Below are 19612 nucleotides of genomic sequence, written 5' to 3'. Positions count from 1 at the left end.
GCCTAGTGTGCAGCAGTCCATGGGGTTGCAAAGAGTTGGACACGACTGAGCGACTGAACTGAACTGAGAGGAATGCAGCCTGGTACAGAGGGGTCAGCTGAGGGAGGGGTAGGTGAAGTGGGAGGTTGGGGAGGCCCTTTCAAGGAAGAGATACCTGATCTAAGTCCTGAAATTTGTGCAAGAAACAAATGTAAAAACTATTCCAGGGCTTATGAACCACAGTTCTTGATGCACTTGACAGATGCCAACACAGCTGTGCCTTGCAATTCTTAAATCTAGTTTGGTACTTTTCAAAAAAATCAGAAAATTAAGGATGAGTCAGCTGATGCAAACAAGTGGCTTAATAACCCCTACCCTTCCCCAGAACTCCTGATTATTCAAGAATATGAAAGGCAGTGTCTAAAATGGTAAGTTAAAGGTGAAGGAGAGCTAAATGGAATTCCTAACAAAACAAAAAGTTACTGTAGTTAAGAATTTAATCAACAGAAAAATACAAATTTAAAAAGTACTTTGGCCACCTGATGCAAAGAACTGACTCAATGGAAAAGACCCTGATGCTGGGAAAGATTGAAGGCAGGAGGAGAAGGGGATGACAGAGGATGAGATGGTTGGATGGCATCACTGACTCAATGGACATGAGTTTGAGCAAGCTCTAGGAGTTGGTGATGGACACGGAAGCCTGGCTTGCTGCAGTCCATGGGGTTGCAAAGAGTTAGACACAACTAAGTGACTGAACTGAACTGAGACTGAATATGAAGCATAGAGAAATAGAAACTATAGCCAGGAAATTAAGAAAGAAACACAGGAAGAAGCTTGAATATATTGAATGGGATAAGGAAGTTCAAAGAAGAGCAGAAAGGGACTTCCCTGGTGGTCTGGTCCAATGGCTAAGACTCCATGCTCCCAATGCAGGGGACCTGGGTTTGATTCCTCATCTGGGAACTAGATCCCACATCCTGCAACTAAGAGTTTGCATGCTGCAATTAAAGATCCTGCATGCTGCAACTAAGAGTTAACATGCTGCAAGTGAGTTCACATGCAACAACTAAAGATGCTGCATGCTGCAACTAAGACCCAGTACAACCAAATAAATAAAAAACAACAAAGAAGAACAGAGAGCCTTTACACAATCAGAACATTCTGAGCCTTCAGACTGAACCCAGCTCAGGAAATAAAACATACCCAGATATAAACATTATAGTGGAAGGGAAAAAATTTAAGCTACCGAATTTAAAAGATTAACTACAAAATTAGGACGGTCAGAACAATAGCCATCTCATGAGAAATAACACTTTGAAAGTGATGAGGGAAATTGATTAGATTTTCAGATTAGAATTCTGCATAGCTAAATCATCATTCAAGACTACTGGCAAAATAAATGTTTAAATAAACAATAGCTATGAGACATTTACTTTTCTTCAGTCCTTGTTGGAAACTATTAAAAAGTCTACTCCAACAAAAGAGGACATTGAACTAAGTTTATTGAAGAAGTAATGTTAAGGAGACAGCAGTAAAACACATTTTGTATATATGTAAGTATTGGATTTTTTATTTCTGTCATGATAGACTTTTTTGGAGGATTGGTTTACTTTATACACACGGTGTAGCTGATATACTAGATGATATGAAAGGGAAAGCCCTTGCAAGAGAGGAAAGAAAACTGAGATACTGATAGACTCTAGTAGGTATTCATGTTAAATTTTAAAGGGAATTACTAAAAGAATAGAAATATAACTTCCATCTACATCAGCACAAGAAAAAAAAAAGGAATAAAAATATTTGATGGTTAATAAATGAAGGTAAGATTTTTTAAGCCAAGAAAACACAAAGGAATATGCTAGGAATTAATCTATCTGTAGCAGTAATCATATCCAATGTGATCAAATTCCACTTGCTCAGCTGGAGACTCTCAGGTTGGGTTTGTTGAAAGAGACACAAGCCAGAACCCATATCACTGAGAGGTAGACAATAAAAGGGGTTAGACATGTTACTAAAAGTAGCAATCTGAAAGACAGCTGATTCAGCAATATCAATATCAGATTAGAATTTAAGGCAAAAAGAGCATTCCTACTGAAAAAGGAAATAATCTCCCAAAAAGATATAAAAAAACAGGAGCCCTTGCAAATAAACAGTAAAGGTAGAAAATTAACCACATACAAAGCTAGTAGGAAGGTTAAAAGAAGGTAAAAAGTCATCTATATATCACAACAAGTAGTTAAATACACAAAACAATTAGATGCAGTAAAACATGTTGTCAAAAGCAGTACTCATAAGTGGAGGACAGTACAAAGGCGGGGTTGTTCAATGCATTTGAAATTAGATCAGCAACTTAAAGCAGTCATGTTTTGTGTGTGTGTGTGTGTGTGTACTTTGTTATATATAAACTTCACATAACTCAAACCAAAACTATAATAGATTCAAAAATAAAAAGGAATTCAAACATAACACAAAAGATTACCATCTAATGACAAGAGAGGAACAAAAAAGACCTATTAAAACAACCTCAAATAACAAAATGGTGATAAGAACATACATTTATGTAATTACTTTTAACTGTAAGTGGACTAAATGCTCAAAAGACATACAGTGGATATAAAATGGATGGATATATGAGTGGATATAAAAATAAGACCTGTATATATGCTGCCTGCAGGAAATTCACTTCAGATCTGAAGATACACATAGATTGAAAGTGAGTGAATAGAAAAAGTTATTCCATGGAAATCAAACCAAAACTTGGGTAGCAATACTTATATCAGGCAGAATAGAGTTTAAAGACTTACAAGAGATGGGCATTACATAACAATCAAGGGATCAATCCAAGAAGATATAATGATGGTAAATATAATATGTGCTCTCAACATACTAGCACCTAAATATATAAAACAAATACTAACATGTAAAGGAGAAAATAAAAGTAACACAATGATAGGAAGGGACTTTAACACCCCTGCTTATATAAATGGACAGATCAGACAGAAAATCAATAAGCAAATGCTGGTCTTAAATGACCTATTACACCAGATGGACTTAGTATATATAGAACATTCCATCCCCAAACAGCACAATACACATTCTTTTTAAGTACACATGAAACACTCTTTAGGAGAGATCACATGCTAGGCCACAAAACAAGCCTTGGTAAATTTATGAAGGCTGAAATCATAGCATCTTTTTTGGCCACAATGCTATGAGAGGAATCAACTACAAAAAGAAAAACTATAAAAAGCACAAATATGTGGAAGCTAAACAGTATGCTACTAAATAACCAATGGATCACTAAAGAAATCAAAGAGGAAATCAAAAAGTACCTGGAGACAAACAAAAATGAAAACACAATGATCCAAAATCTACTGGACATAGCAAAAGCAGTTCTAAGAGGGGAGTTTACAGTGATAAAATCCTACCTCAGGAAATAAGATTCTTTAGTCAATCAATAAGATCAATTAATCAAAGTCAATCAATTAATCTTATACCTAAAAGAACAAGATCAAAGTCAATCAATTAATCTTATACCTAAAAGAACAAGAAAAAGAACAAACAAAATCCAAAGTTAGTAGAAGGAAATAAATGATAAATATAGAAAATAGAAAAGATCAATGAAACTAAAAGCTGACTCTGAAAAATAGAATCAAGAAACATCAAGAAAAAAAGAGGGCCCAAATCAATATCATCAGAACTGAAAAGGGGAAAGTTATAAGCAAAACCATAGATACACAAAGGGTCACAAGAGATTACTGTGAACAATGATATGCCAATAAAATGGACAACCAATTAGAAATCGACAAGTTCCTAGAAATGTAATTTCTCAAAACTGAATCAGGAAGAAACAGAAAATATGAATAGACCTATTCCCAGTAGTGAAATTGAGTCAGCAATTTGAAAACTCCCAAAAAGGAAAAGTCTGGGTCCAGATGGCTTCACAAGTGAATTCTACCAAATATGTAGAGAAAAGCTAACACCTATTGTTCTCAAACAATTCCAAAAAATGCAGAGGAAATGCTTCTGAACTCATTCTGTGAGACCAGCATTACCTTTATACCAAAACCAGACAAAGATATCACACAAAAAAGAAAATTACAGGCCAATATAACTGTTGAAAATAGATGCAAAATACACAATGGAATATTACTCAGCCATTAAAAAGAATTCATTTGAATCAGTTCTAATGAGATGGATGAAACTGGAGCCCATGATACAGAGTGAAGTAAGCCAGAAAGATAAAGACCAATACAGTATACTAACGCATATATATGGAATTTTAAAAGATGGTAACGATAACCCTATATGCAAAACAGAAAAAGAGACACAGATGTACAGAACAGACTTTGGGACTCTGGGAGAAGGCGAGGGTGGGATGTTCTGAGAGAACAGCACTGAAACAAGTATACTATCAAGGGTGAAACAGATCACCAGCCCAGGTTGGATGCATGAGACAAGTGCTCAGGGCTGGTGCACTGGGAAGACCCAGAGGGATGGGATGGAGAGGGAGGCGGGAGGGGGGATCGGGATGGGGAACACGTGTAAATCCATGGTTGATTCATGTCAATGTATGGCAAAAACCACTACAATATTGTAAAGTAATTAGCTTTCAACTAATAAAAGTAACTGAAAAAAGAATAGTTTCAAATGACCAAACGGGAAAAAACTATTTTATAAAATCATGGAAATTAATAAATACATAATTAAAGTTAAAAAAAATAGATGCAAAAATCCTGAAAATATAAACAAACTGAATTCAGCAAATGTTTAAAAATATCATACACCATGGTTGAGTGGTGAGATTTTTCCCAGGGATGCAAGGATGGTTCAGTATCTGTAGGTCAATCAGTGGAATACATCACATTAACAAATTGAAGAATAAAAATCATATGATTATCTCAAGAGATGCAGAAAAGCTTTTGACAAAATTCGATATTCACTTATGACAAAAACTCTCCAGTGGGTATAGAGGAAACATAACATACTAAAGGCCATATATGATAAGCCCACAGCTAATGTTATACTCAATGATGAAAAGCTGAAAACATTTCGTCTAAGATCAGGAACAAGACAAGGATGCCCGATCTTGGCTTTTATTCAACATAGCATTGGAAGTCTGAGTGACACACTCAAACCAAAAAAAAAGAAAAAAAAAAAAATACAAGGAATCCAAACTGGAAAGGAAGAAGTAAAACTGTCAGTCTTTGCAGACAATGCAATCCTATACAGAGAAAATCCTAAATACACTACAAAAAAAAAAAAAAAAAAAACTACTAGAGCTCATCAATGAATTTGGCAAAGTTACAGGGTACAAAATTAGTATACAGAAACCTGTTGCATTTCCAAATAGTAATAACTGTCAGAGAACTTAAGGAAATGGCAACCCACTCCAGTATTCTTACTTGGAGAATCCATGGACAGGGGAGCCTAGTGGGTTGCAGTCCATAGGGTCACACAGAGTCAGACATGACTAAAGTGGTTTAGCATGCATGCACAAAATTAATATACAGAAATTTGTTGCATTTCTATACACTGACAACTGTCAGAGAAGTTAAGGAAACAGCAGCATTTACAATTATGTAAAGAATAACATACCTAGAGATAAACTTACCTAAGGAAGTATTAATAGAAGACCTACACTCAGAAAACTATAGCACATAGATGAAAGAAATTGAATGTAACATTAACAGATGGAAAGATATACCATTGTTAAAATGACCATACTACCCAAGGCAATGTACAGATTCAGTGCAATCCCTATCAAAATGCCAAAGGCATTTTTCACAGAACTAGAACAAATAATTTTAAATTTTGTATGGAAACACAAAAGGCACCAAATAACCAAAACAATCTTTAGAAAGAAGAAAAGAGCTGGAAATATCACACTCCCTGACTTTAGACTACAAAGCTACAGTTATCAAAACAGTAAGGTACTGGCAGAAAAACAGACACAAACACACAGATCAATGGAACAGAACAGAGAGCCCAGAAACAAATCCACATACTTGTGGTCAACTAATCTACAACAAAGGAGGCAAAAATAATACAATGGTGAAAAGACAGTCTCTTCAACTAGTGGTGCTGGGAAAACTGGACAATTACATTCAAAAGAATGAAATTAGAACATATGGTCATAACATATTCAAAAATAAACTCAAAATTAAAGACCTACATATAAGACCCAAAACCACAAAACTAGAAGAAAACATAGGCAGGATACTCTCTGACATGAATTGTAGCAATATCTTTTTGGATCTGTCCCCTAAAGAAAAGGAAATAAAAGCAAAAGTAAATGAATGGGAACTAACTAACTTTAAAAGCTTTTGCACAGCAAAGGAATCCACTGATAAAAAGACAACCCACTGAATGGGAGAAAATATTTGCAAATGATATGGCCAATAAGGGGTTAATATCCCAAATATATATAACTTATACAACTCAATATCATAAAAACAATCCAATTAAAAATGGGCAGAAGAACTGAATATTTTTATGAAAAATACACAAAGATGGCCAACAGACACATAAAATGATGCTCAATATCACTAGTCATCAGAGAAATGCAAATCAAATCAAAACCACAATGAGATATCACCTCATATCTGTCAGAATGGCTATCATCAAAAAGACCATAAATGACAAATGTTGGCAGGGATGTGGAGAAAAGGGAACCCTTGTAAACTGTTGGTGGAAATGCAAATTGGTGCAACCACTGTGGAAAACAGTATGAAGTTTCCTCAAAAAACTAAAAATAGAAATACTATATGTGCGTCTGTTAGTTGCTCAGTCGTGTCCAACTCCTTGTGACCCCATAGACTATAGCCCACTAGGCTCCTCTGTCTGTGGAATTCTCCAGGCAAGAATGCTAGAGTGGATAGCCATTCTCTTCTCCAAGGGATCTTTCTGATCCAGGGATTGAACTCAGGTCTCCTGCACTGCAGGCAGATTCTTACCAATGGGAAGCTATGATATTCAAAGATGCTTGCTCCTTGGAAGGAAAGCTATGAAAAACCTAGACAGCATATTAAAAAGCAGACATCACTTTGCTGACAAAGGTCCATATAGTCAGAGCTACAGTTTTTCCAGTGTCATGTACATGTTGGCCCACAAAGAAGGCTGAGCACTGAAGAACTGATGTTTTTGAACTGTGGTGGAGAAGACTCTTGTGAGTTCACTGGACTGCAAAGGGATCAAACCAGTCAGTCCTAAAGGAAATCAACCCTGAATATTCATTGGAAGGACTGAAGCTGAAGCTCCAATACTTTGGCCACCTGATGTGAAGAGATGACTCATTCAAAAGGACCCTGATGCCAGGAAAGATTGAAGGCAAAAGGAGAAGGGGGTGGCAGAGGATGAGATGGTTGGATGGCATCATCGACTCAGTGGGCATAAATTTGAGTAAATTCCAGGAGATAGTGAAGGACAGGGGAGCCTGACGTGCTGCAGTCCATGGGATTGCAAAGAGTTGGACACAACTTAGTGACTGAACAACAAACAAAAAGAGTTGTACCTGAAACAGACTAATCAGAAACTGAAATTTTTTGCATTTTAAAAAATACCATTTATAATAGCATGAAGAAATACAAAATATTTCAGGGTAAATCTGACAAAATATGTGTAAGAATTATATACTGAAAACTGCCACTCCAAAAAAAAAGAAGACCTAAATAAATGGCGATATAAATCCATGCCCATAAATTAGAAGAATCAGTACTTTGAAGCTGGCAGTCCTCTCCAAATTGAACTATAGATTCAGTAAAGTTCTAATCAAAGTCCCTAAGGCTTTTTTGTAGAAATTGGTAGGGTAATTCTAAAATTCGGATAGAAGTGCATAGTATCTAGAACAACCAAGACACTTTTGAAGAAGTCTTAAAGGACTAGCACTAAGGAATGATTTTGTGGTATAGATTTCATTTTTTAAAGTGTATACCTATATAACCCTTGGCAATTTCACTCTCAGGACTATACCGCCCAGAATGCTGGAGAGATGAACAAAGACATGCTCAGAATGTTCCCTGCCAATGTCTGTGAAAACCCCCCCAACCCAGCCCATGAGTGGAGGTAATGTGAAATTATGCTACATTGGTCAAGAGGATTCCAACATAGTTAACTGTCTCTAGACCAGGTAGGGGCCAGAGGCCCCGCAGGGACTGGCCAAGTGCCTGGTTATGTAAATATAAAGTTTTCCTGGACCATAGCCACAGCTGTTGGCTTTCCTACTGCAAAGACAGAGCAGGATGGGTTTACATGGCCTGCAAGCCTAAAATCTTCACTATCTACCCTTTAGTTTACCAATTCCTGATCTAGACTCTGTATGTGTTAACATGAAAAGATGTTCAAGAAAGCTCATTCCGTGAAAAGTCCCGTAAGTAAACCTCGCTCACCCGGGTCGCCAAGCCCTGCCTTGCGCTGGGGCGGGTGGCCCTGTCTCCACTCGCTCTGGACCTCTGGGATCAGCGCCACGTGCCAGCCCGCTCCACGTGCCCCCTCCCGCCCCGGGTATGCTTTCCGCTCCATCACTGGGGACTCAGGCCCGGCCCTGGCGCCGCCCCGCGTGCGCGCGAGCGCTCCACCCCAGGGGAGGTGCCGGGCCCTACCTGCCCGCCGTAAAGCACGACCCGTTAGCAGCGCCGATGGTTGAAAACGCCACGAAGAGCGGAACGATCCACGAGGCGGGGTAGAGGACACGGTCACCAAACGTCTGAGGGAGAAGTGGGTGCGTCTTGAGACCGTGCGCCCCCAAGAGCCACCGGCCCTCCCAGCGGCCCCACGGAGCTGGGTTCCAGGACGCCTCCCTGAGGAACTGCGGGGCACCAGTCTGGAGAAAAAGACCGCCCCCGCCCCGCAGCCCACCTCTGCGGATGGTGATGGAGAGCTCTTCTCCCCTGGTGCCTGGCATGATTCTCAGTGTTTCCACAGCCTCTGACTCCCTCGCTCTGCCTTCCTCGGAATGACCTGGTCTCCCCCCTCCCACCTGAGCCGCCTGGTCTCAGGGTCAGTGGGCCGGTCACCAAGCCTGCCTCTCTCCGCTCCCTGCCATGTCACCTCACTGCCGGTTTTCAGCTTCATTTCCTGTCCTGCCCCAACTCTGCAGGTCTTCTCCAGCACGTGGACCCCGCCCACCTTTCCCCTGTCCGTCATCCCCATCCCCCTGTCCCTGCTTCCCTCCTCACCCAGATGAATTCCACAATCCGTTATCATCACTCCCTCCTTCAATGACTCCCCTGATCTTGCTCTCCCCCACACTTGCCTGTCAAAGTCCCAACCCTGGTGAAGTGGAGCCCTGCGCCCTGTGTTGACGAGGCAGGTAGGGTGTGCTGGGAAGGCGGGACCTCCCAGCTGCTGGCCACCTGCAACGTAGGCCGGGTCTCTGGGGCTGCCCTAACCCATCTCCCCGTGTCTGGCCTCCTAGACGATTATTCCACCCCGGCTACACACACAGGGTCCTTCAGCTTGAGCGTTTATCCTTTGCCTGTCCGCTCCCACAGAGACCCCGGCACTCACCACGGCCACAGCCTGGGAGTGCAGGAGCTCCGTGGCGGTCATCACAGTGAAGTAGGACACGTTCATAAGGATGTAGCAGCCTGTCACCAGTGAGATCCCGATGATGATGGCCAGGGGCAGATTTCTGGGAGGGGCGGGGACCCAGAGACCCAGTCAGACCAGAGCATCCACGACAGACTCACAAGACTGTGGTGTTAGTCTAGTCCTTTCTTCCACCTGCCCGGCTGGCCCTCTACCTGCTCCCTGGGGAACTGCCCTGCCCGAGGCTCTTATGCTCACCAAGAAGCAGGGGGCTAGAGGGACAGCAGAGCCCCAGTGGGGACATTGACATTTTCTAATAAGAAAGAACTCTCCCTCTCCTGAGACTCCAGGGCAGTAAAACTGAATTTGGTCATAATGCAAAATAAGCTAGAGTTCTTCCTTCCTCTTAGCAACCATTCTACTACCTCAAACAAAATCAAGGTCTGACTAATGTCAATGAGCTGATAGGAAACCATCCACTGTCTGGAAGTGGGGGGTGGGTGATTAGGGGAAGCAGTTCCACCTTATGTTTGGGGGAGAGAAGCATGCTGACCTGTCCACTGTCTCCTGCTCTGACTCAGCTTTCTTACCTGGAAGGGTTTCTAAGTTCTTCTGTGATGTAGTTGAGCTGATTCCTACCGGGAAAAAAAGTAACATGAGTAACATAACTTTGACTTTTTTTGCTAAGATTATGAAACACAAAATAATAAGTGTATGCCTCATTTAAACTGTTGAAGTGCTGCACTCAATATGTCAGCAAATTGGGAAAACTCAGCAGTGGCCACTGGAATGGAAAAGGTCAGTTTTCATTTCAATCCCAAAGAAGGGCAATGTCAAAGAATGTTCAGACTACCATACTAGCAACTGTATTAGTTTGAGCTAGTAATTGCCAACAATTGCTAGCAATTGCCAGGGATCAAATTGCCAACATTTGCTGGAACATAAGAGAAAGCAAGGAAATTCCAGAAAAAAACATCTATTTCTGCTTCATTGACTATGCTAAAGCTTTTGACTGTATGGATCACAAAAAAAAATGTGGAAAATTCTTAAAGAAACAGAAGTACCAGACCACCTTACCTGTCTCCTGAGAAACCTATATATTGGTCAAGAAGCAACAATTAGAACCAGACATGGAACAACAGACTGGTTCAAAATTGGGAAGGGAGTACATCAAGACTGTATAGTTGCTGTTCAGTCACTAAGTTATGTCTGATTCTTTGCAATCCCATGAACTGCAGCACATCAGGCTTCCCTGTTCTTCACTATCTTCTAGAGTCTACTCAAACTCAAGTCCATTGAGTCAGTGATTACATCCAACCATCTCATCCTCTGTTGCCCCTTTCTCCTCTTGCCCTCAATCTTTCCTAGCATCAGGGTCTTTTCCAGTGAGTCCGCTCTTCACTGTAGGTAGCCAGAGTATTGAAGCTTCAGCATCAGTATCCATCCTTTCAGTGAATATTCAGGGTTGATTTCCTTTAGGATTGACTGGTTTAATCTCCTTTGGTATATTGTCACCCTGCTTATTTAACTTATCTGCAGAGTACATCATGCGAAATGCCAGGCTGGGTGAATCATAAACTGGAATCAAGATTGCCAGGAGAAATATCAATGACCTCAGATATGCAAATGATACCACTCTAATGGCAGAAGGTGAAGAGGAACTAAAGAGCCTCTTGATGACAGGGTGAAAGAGGAAAGTGAAAAAACTGACTTGAAACTCAACATTCAAAAAACTAAGATCTTGGTATCTGGTCCATCGCTTCATGGCAAATAGAAGGGGAAAAAGTGGAAACAGTGTAGATTTTATTTTCTTGGGCTCCAAAATCACTGCAAATGGTGACTGCAGCCATGAAATTCAAAGATGCTTGCTCCTTGGAAGGAAAGCTATGACAAACCTAGACAGCATATTAAAAAGCAGAGATATCACTTTGCCAACAAAGGTCTGTATAGTCAAAGCAGACTATTAGTTTTTCCAGTAGTCATGTATGGATATGAGAGTTGGACCATAAAGAAGACTGAGTGCTGAAGAATTGATATTTTCAAACTGTGGTACTGGAGAAAACTTTTGACTGTCCGTTGGACAGCAAGGAAACCAACCCTGAATATTCATTGGAAGTACTGATGCTGAAGCTCTGATACTTTGGGCACCTGATGGGAAGAGCCGACTCATTGGAAAAGACCCTGATGCTGGGGAAAGATTGAAGGCCAAAGGAGAAGAGGGTGGCAGAGGATAAGATGGTAAGGTAACATCACTAACTCAATGAACATGAATTTAAGCAAACTCTGGGATATAGTGAAGGACAGAGGAGCCTGGGGTGCTACAGTCCATGAGGTCACGAAGAGTCAGACATGACTTAGCAATTGTACAACAGCAACATCATACAGAAAATTCCCCTGTAGGAATCTTTTTCCCCCTGTAGGGCTTTCTCTTTTAAAGAAAGCCCTGGTGGTGGTGGGGCTACTAAGATCTGCACATTCTTTAGTTGGTAAGTCTGTACTCCGTGGGAATTTTGTAACTTTTCAACAATTATTGGGAGTAATGAGTCCCCAGCATGCTTTGTAAAAAATGCAAGATTCATTGTCTGAAAAGCAAATGAAGCCTGCAGGTTCTCTGCACAAGGGAAAGGCCAGTGTCCTGGATGGCCACGTGTATTTGCAAAGTGGAAAGAAAAGTGCTACCCAACAGTCTTGCCTTGTCCCATGCCTGGCAGCCCTCATTGCTTCCAGTCCAGCTGAGCCTGTGTTTGTCTGGTGAAGTTTCTGGCGTGAGGCCCCACCAGTGGGGGCTCATGGGCCACTGTGTCGAGGTCTGGTGCCAGGTAAGTGGCTGGGAAAGGGGCAGGTGCCTCTGGGGTTCAAGGAGAACAGAAGGGTGAAGGGTAGGATACTTAACAAAAGGGAGATGTGAAGGTATATGTTAGAGCCCCATCAAACCCCCAAAAGGAGAAGTCATTGCTTTCCATGTGGTTTCAGGAAGATAGCCTAAAGAAAGCCACAGGCAGATGTGTGCTGTCTTAGACTGAGTGCCTTACCATCCATCATACGCCCAGAGTCCATTATATAATGCCAGACTGATGGAGCCCACAGACGATGATGCGCCTTCAAAAGAGTTTTCAAAATTCTTCGTATTTCCTGTAATCAAGCCAGATAGTTATCAGCTGACTAGACTGGAACTGTGTGAAGGAAGTGGATGACTAGTGACCTCAGCCTATTAAACAAACTCTGAACAACTGGGAAACTATTTCTGTTGAATTCCTGCGTGAAATGTATGCTTAGCAGCAAAACCTCCAGGTGGTCTGTGGCGTGTGGCCCCACCCTCCCCTCCAGCCGAAGGTCACCTTGGGCCAGGAGGACAAGTCCACTGATGATGATAATGACCACGATCACCATCTTGGTCGCCGTGAACACGTTCTGGACATAGCTCCCCAGCCGCACACTCAGCGCGTTCACCGTGGAGATGAGCACTGGGAAGTCAGAGGTGGGCACTGTTCTGTGTCTATGGGCTCAACATCTCCCTCCTTTCTTAAGGCCCTGGAAGGAGTCTCCTTTCCATTCCCAGGCCCCATTCCCCCCCAGCCTCCCCTCTCCACTGCCATATCCAGGCACCTTTGAAATCCAGCCAGGGCTGTCCACCCCCTGGTCCCCCACCTCTAAGAGCAATAGAGAAGCAGCCAGACTCCAGCCAAGCGCTGTCCTGTGGGGCTCTGATGGCCCCGGAGAGCGGAGACCGGATGGCAAAGGCCATCAGGCTTGGGACCAAGGCCAGACCTGGCCCTGCTCCCTACTGGCGCCTCCAGGCCCACCCGGCCTCTTTCTGGGTGTGCAGGAGCCCAGTTTCTCCACCCCCAGCGGTACCAGGTCTCTGCCCCCTGCGTGGTGTTCCTCACAGGTACTCACAGATAACAGCGGCAGCCAGGAATTTAATGACAGCTTGGGGAGGGTTGCAGCCCGGGTAGAAGGGCGCACAAACGTACTCGGAGAAGCTGAGACAGATGATGGCAAAGGATGAGGGCTTTATGACGAACAGGCTGCTCCAGGAAAAGAGGTAGGCCGGAATGGGGCCAAAGGCCTCCATCAGGTAGGGGTACTCGCCCCCCGACTTGGTGATCATCGTGCCAAGCTCCGCGAAGCACAGGGCGCCTGGAATACAGAGAGAAAGGGGGCCCCGGGCCCCTCGTGAGGTCTTGCCCTGGTCAAGGGGCTCCCAGGGCCCACCACGTGCCCCTCATCCTGAGCTCTGGCCGTTGGACATTCTGTAAACCCCAGTTTACACACATCTGCACACAAGCATTGAGGGGGATCTGGGCAGTGACACTACCCCACACAGAGCTCCAACATCCTGCCCCACATGCAACGGGGGGTCATCGCCAGGGTGGGCGTCTTTGTTACCCAGTGTCGCAAGAACCCCACACATGGTCCATATGATGAGACAGGGTCCCACGGCTTCCATGTTGCTGAGCACAGACTTGGGGGAGATGAAGATCCCAGAGCCGATGATGGTGCCCACGATGAAGCAGGTGCCGCTGAACAGGCCCAGCTGGGTTGTAGAGCAGGGGAGAGAAGAGTTAGTGCTGCTGCAGGGTGCAGCTCAGAAGGCCGGACGAAGCCCTCTTCCTTCCATCCTCCTCCCCTCCCACGCTGGGTACAGCCAGGCAGCCCAGAGTCCCAGGCACCTTCACCCTGTACTGTTAGAAGGAGAGTACCAGGGTGCTGCTCCCGGGGATTTGCGTGTGTGCCTGTGTGTGCACACATGCTCAGTCATGCCCAACACCTTGCGACCCCACCAGGCTCCTCTTTCCATGGGATTCTCCAGGCAAGAATACTGGAGTGGGCTGTCATTTCCCCCTCTCGGGGTTCTTCCTTACCCAGGGATCCAACCCAAGTCTCTTGCATCTCCTGCACTGGCAGGCAGATTCCTTATCACTGTGCCACCTGGAAAGCCCCGTGCTTGTGTGGATTAAGTCCGTTAACCCTCACAGCAACAATGAGTCAGTTATGCCATTATCATATCTATCTACAGAGGAGAAAACAGAGGAACAGAAAGATCCAGCTACTGCCCAGGGTTCACAGCCCATGCAGTTCACAGGCCTGGCTGAGGTTCCAAGCACCAGCTCTTACCGCTCTTGACAATGAGGCCCAGGTGGTAAAGCCTGACTTGACAGTCACTCACCAACAAAGGCCCTTAGGACCTGCCTCTGAGCTGGGCCGAGTGGCATGGAGTTCCTCCCCCAAACTAAGAGTGAAGTCAGGGTTTGGGGCTCCTGGCCAGGGGCGTGGGGGTGAGGGGTGAGTGACGAGGCCTCCGGGGACAGAAGCACTCAGGGGTTGTGAACCTTCTCTGATGCCCTCTTGTAGAATACGACCTTCCTACCAATGAGACCAGGCTCGGACACACCCCGTATGATTCCATTCCCATGAAATTCCACAAGAGGCAGAACTAATCTGCAGAGATAGAACATAGAGGGGTGGGGGGGTTGCCACCTGGAAAGGGGCAAGAGGGAAGTTTCTGGGGTGACCGCTTTGTCAAACTCATCAAACTAAACACTGAAGGTCTGTGCGTTTCACTCTGTGTAAATCCTACCTGAATCAAGAAAAAGTTTCTAAGGAAGAAAACGGTCTGTTTCATGTTCCTGCTTATAACATCAGCCCCCCGAAGTTACCAGCCTGATTTCTGGAGCCTAAGTTGAACGTACATATGCCTGTCTCTCTGGGCACAGGCTGCACTCAGGGTTCCAACTCAGAGAACGTGGAGGAGCCCAGCTGTGACCAGCCCCCAAGGGACACACAATTGGAGGAATGGGGGTCCAGAGAAGTGTCAGCTTCTGTTTCCCATAGCCATCTCAGATTTCCTCCTCTGATGGCCCAGGTTGACTCACCAATGCCTTGGACCTTCTACCGAGCTCTGCATTCACCCTGAAGCTGCCTACCCAAGTTTAGGACGTGCAGAGGGTTTGCTTGGCTATGCTTCTCTCACGGCCAAAAGGAGAGTATTGCTGCTCATCAGCCAATTCCTGGGGCCCCGAGATCCCAGGGTGACACACAGTCAAGCCACATGATTCCCCCTGTCAAGCCCCTGGTCCCTCCTTCCTCTCCTCTGCAGCCAGACATGGGAGCTCCGGAGGCTTTGCCCAGAGCCCAGCCCGCTCCTCCTGCCCTTGACTCCATCCTGACCTCACTCTAGGGGCCCTTGCTCCTCATCCTCTGAGCCCGAAGCTTGTCCATGCACTCCCCCACACCCCCAAACCTCTCCCTCCTCACAGGTCCAGTGACACCCCCATCTGACTCCTCTCAAGGCTGCAGGCAACTCCAAGTTCAGCCCTTGTGTGTGCTAAGTTGCTTCAGTTCTGTCCAACTCTTGTGGCCCCATGGACTGCAGCCTTCCAGGCTCCTCAGTTCCATGGGGATTCTCCAGGCAAGAATACTGGAGTGGGTTGCCATTCCCTCCTCCAGGGGATCTTCCCAACCCAGGGATCGAACCCATGACTCTTACATCTCCTGCTTTGGCAGGTGAGTTCTTTACCACTAGCGCCACTTGGGAAGCCCTGGTTCAGCCCTTACTACATTCCAACTCAGAGGGATCGCCTATGTCACTCCCATGTCAGACTCGCCACCCCAGCTACTGGCTAAGAAGAAATAGGATTTCCCTACTGCCGGAGGAATTCAAACTTAAGAGGACACATGTGGTGAAGGTGCTGTAGCAGGGATCCGACATCCGAAGTTGTCTCTGACTATCTAGGAAAAGACTGTTGGCCTGAGCAAACACCAGCCTTCTAGGTGCTTACCCAGCACATACAAGCACACGCATATTAACCTCACAAGAATATGCTGAGTTCACTGGCAAGAAGGAAGGGGGTGTGAGTGCGAGAAATTGTTTAATCAGAAGTGCTGTGTGTGTGTGGTGGAGGGGGAGGATGACTTGGTTGCGTACACCCACCTTGATTGGACCTGGGAAGGGCCTGTCCCCAAGGATGGCCTTACCTCCTTTTGGAGACTCATGGTCTTGGGTTCGCTGCTCTGGATCGACTTCTCATCCTCCTTCCTTTTTCTCAGGCTCGTCTCTTCCATTTTCCCCTCCTACCAGTTCTAGGAGGCTGCAAGGAGGCCACGGGCGTTCACTCGGCAAATGCTCTAGCGGACAAGATGCAAATAGAGTCAGCTGTGGGCTGTGAGCACTGATTTCACGAGCAGATAATTATCTACAGTTTTACAGTTGAGAAAGTGCAGCTGTTGACTTCGTAGGCATAATTTGCTCAGGTCCAACAACATTCTGACTGTCCTTCAGACCCTGGGGCAACTGGGGTTCCAGGCTCTTTTCCAAACTCCTCCAGCACCCCCACGCTCCCTCTCCCATCCTCTGGGTCCTATATCTCAGCAGTGACATGCCTAAAAGTCATTCTGCAGCCCAAGCTCATTTTTTCAAAAGCTTTTAGTAGAGAGGGAGGTGGGAGGGGGGAATCAGGATGGGGAATACGTGTAAATCCATGGCTGATTCATGTCAATGTATGACAAAACCCACTACAATATTGTAAAGTAATTAGCCTCCAACTAATAAAAATAAATGGAAAAAAAAAAGAAATATTTTAAAACATTCTAGAATCTACTTAATGGAGTCAAGTCTGAGGAAAGAAAGCTTTTCTCAAAATTAGTTTCAAAGTTTAAGGCCCCTCGCACATAATAGATCTACAGTACAGGTATTTTTTCATTGAGTGATGCAAAGAGCATTGATGAGAAAATAAAACAGTACAAGGCTGAACTAGTTGGTGGTCATTTCCTGTTCCCTTTCTCCAGATAAAGGCCCTCTCGGGTCCCCGGCCAGGGGCTCTGCCAGCCTTCCCATCACCGATGGCCTTACCTTCACCTTGACCTCGAGGAGCCCAGGGATCTCCCCTGGGTGTCTGACCACCTTCCTTCACACAGCTGTGTCCTAGGAATGGCCATGTCTCATGCCCAGGAGAGGAGTAAGCCAGAAGGTACAGAGGTCAACAAAGGTAATTATTAAACACCTTTTCTTTTTAATCTATGAAACTTGGGTAGACCATGCAAAAAAGGGGAGGGTTGGGCAAGCCAGTTTCTCTCCAAAATGTTTTTGTTTTGTTCGTTTGTGTCCAGACCGGTTTGTTTTAAAATTAACCAGAATGCTCCAAATCAACTGCATCTTGTAAGCAGAAATCTCTTTCTGAAAGATGAACCAGAGGAGGTCAATTTTGGAACCCACTCTTCTGTTATCTTAATAGGCTGTGTTTACAACTCCAGGCAGGCAGCACAAACAACAGCAAAGCTGCATGTAGACCTCTTTCAAGGCGGAGGGGGGGTGGGGGGAGGACGGGAAGAAATTTCCCTCCCCACTGAGGAATTTCCTACAGCATCCTTGGTCCGCCATCCCTCTGGTTCTGACCAAGACCGCGGGGTGGTGGACGAGTCCTTCCCATTCACCTTGGCCAGTGGCTGGATTTTGGCACCCTCTGGATCCACAAGTTTGTCCAATAGGGACACAGCGAGGCCTCTGCTCTGCCCACATCTGCAGCCCTGGCCACACGCCTCTGTGATTCGTTACTGCTGCTGCTCAAGTGGCCCAGGCCTGTGCTCATAGGATTTTTTTAAAATTAATTTTTTAAATCAAAGTGTAGTTGATTTACAGTGTTTACTGCAAAGTGAGTCAGTTATACAAAATACATCTAGCCACTTTTTTTTTTTTTTTAACTTTTTATGTTGTGTTGGAGTATAGCCGGTTAGGGACTTCCCAAGGAGACCCAACTAGTTCATCCTAAAGGAAATCAGTCCTGAGTGTTCATTGGAAGGACTGATGCTGAAGCTGAAACTCCAATAGTTTGGCCGCCTGATGCGAAGAACTGACTCATTTGAAAAGACTCTGATGCTGGGAAATATTGAAGGTGGGAGGAGAAGGGGATGACAGAGGATGAGATGGTTAGATGGCATCACCGACTCAATGGACATGAGTTTGCGTAAACTCCAGGAGTTGGTGATGGACAGGGAGGCCTGGCGTGCTGCAGTGCATGGGGTTGCAAAGAGTTGGACACGACTAAGCAACTGAACTGAACTGAACTGATGGCTCAATGGTAAAGAATCTGCATGCTAAGGCAGGAGATGCAAGTTCAATCCCTGAGTCTGGAAGATCCCCTGGAGAAGGAAATGGCAACCCACTCGAGTACTCTTGCCTGAGAAATCCCATGGACAGAGGAGCCTGGCGAGCTATAGTCCATGAAGTTGCAGAAGAATCAGACACTTAGCAGCTAAACAACAGCAGCAACATAGCCAGTTAATAATGTGATGGTTTCAGTGGACAGCGAAGGGACTCAGCATACATATACAGGTATCCATTCTCCCCCAAACTCCCCTTCCATCCAGGCTGCCACATAGCACTGAGCAGAGTTCCTCGTTGGTCATCCATTTTAAATATGGTGGTATGTACTTGTCAATCTCAAACTCTCTATCTCCCCAATCCCATCCTTCCCCCCTTAGCCACTCTTTTTTATACTCTATCCCCATCTAGGCCATTACAGAGTACTGAGTTCCCATTGCCATACAGCAGGTCCTTATTAGTAGTTTATTTTATATATTATAGTGCGTATACGTCAATCCCAATCTCCCAGTTTATTCCTCCCCCCTTTCTCCCCCTGGTCACAATGTTTGTTTTCTACATCTGTGGCTGTACTTCTGTTTTGTAAAGAGGTTCATTTCTTAGATTCCGCGTATAAGTGATATTATACTTGTCTTTCTCTGACTTCACTCAGTGTGACAATCTCAGGTTGAAGGACTTTAAAATGAAAAGGTGTGCAGATGTCATCAATTTCGCATTCTTGCTTACTCTCACTTGGGGAAACCGAGGCCCCAGAGGGAGGGAAGCACATCAAGGGGTCTGGAGACCTCTCCTCTCGGAGAGGGAGCAGAGGGGCTGCAGTTGTGATCAGCGGGGCTGGGGGCAGACCCAGCCCTCCCCACTGACACCAACTCCTCCGCTTCTCTAATCCCTTATCTCAGATGAGATCTTATCTGAGACGGAAGAGCCCAGCCTAAAGCGTGGTTGCTTATCACTGGGCTCCTCCGGCGGCTGTGCTTGGGGGTAAATTTAACAGCATTCTAGATA

The 19612-nt window shown here is 44.8% G+C and overlaps 1 protein-coding gene across 1 annotated transcript in view; it reads right to left on the bottom strand.

The window, feature by feature from the left end:
- The window catches only part of SLC7A9 (solute carrier family 7 member 9), a 29212-nt gene extending 11738 nt beyond the window's left edge, over positions 1–17474 (bottom strand). Inside the window, exons 1-9 of the mRNA XM_043435505.1 lie at positions 17360–17474; positions 16486–16635; positions 13897–14044; positions 13405–13647; positions 12846–12971; positions 12540–12639; positions 10098–10142; positions 9487–9610; positions 8580–8683 (exon numbers count right to left, since the gene is read on the bottom strand). Of these exons, the coding sequence (XP_043291440.1) occupies positions 8580–8683; positions 9487–9610; positions 10098–10142; positions 12540–12639; positions 12846–12971; positions 13405–13647; positions 13897–14044; positions 16486–16572 (977 nt within the window). The 5' untranslated portion in view covers positions 16573–16635; positions 17360–17474. The remainder of the gene's footprint in view (positions 1–8579; positions 8684–9486; positions 9611–10097; positions 10143–12539; positions 12640–12845; positions 12972–13404; positions 13648–13896; positions 14045–16485; positions 16636–17359) is intronic.
- Positions 17475–19612: the final 2138 nt, after the last annotated feature.

The sequence above is a fragment of the Cervus canadensis genome, chromosome 18 (genome assembly GCF_019320065.1).
Source record: "Cervus canadensis isolate Bull #8, Minnesota chromosome 18, ASM1932006v1, whole genome shotgun sequence".
NCBI lineage: Eukaryota > Metazoa > Chordata > Mammalia > Artiodactyla > Cervidae > Cervus > Cervus canadensis.
This window is presented reverse-complemented; position numbering and strand designations above follow the sequence as displayed.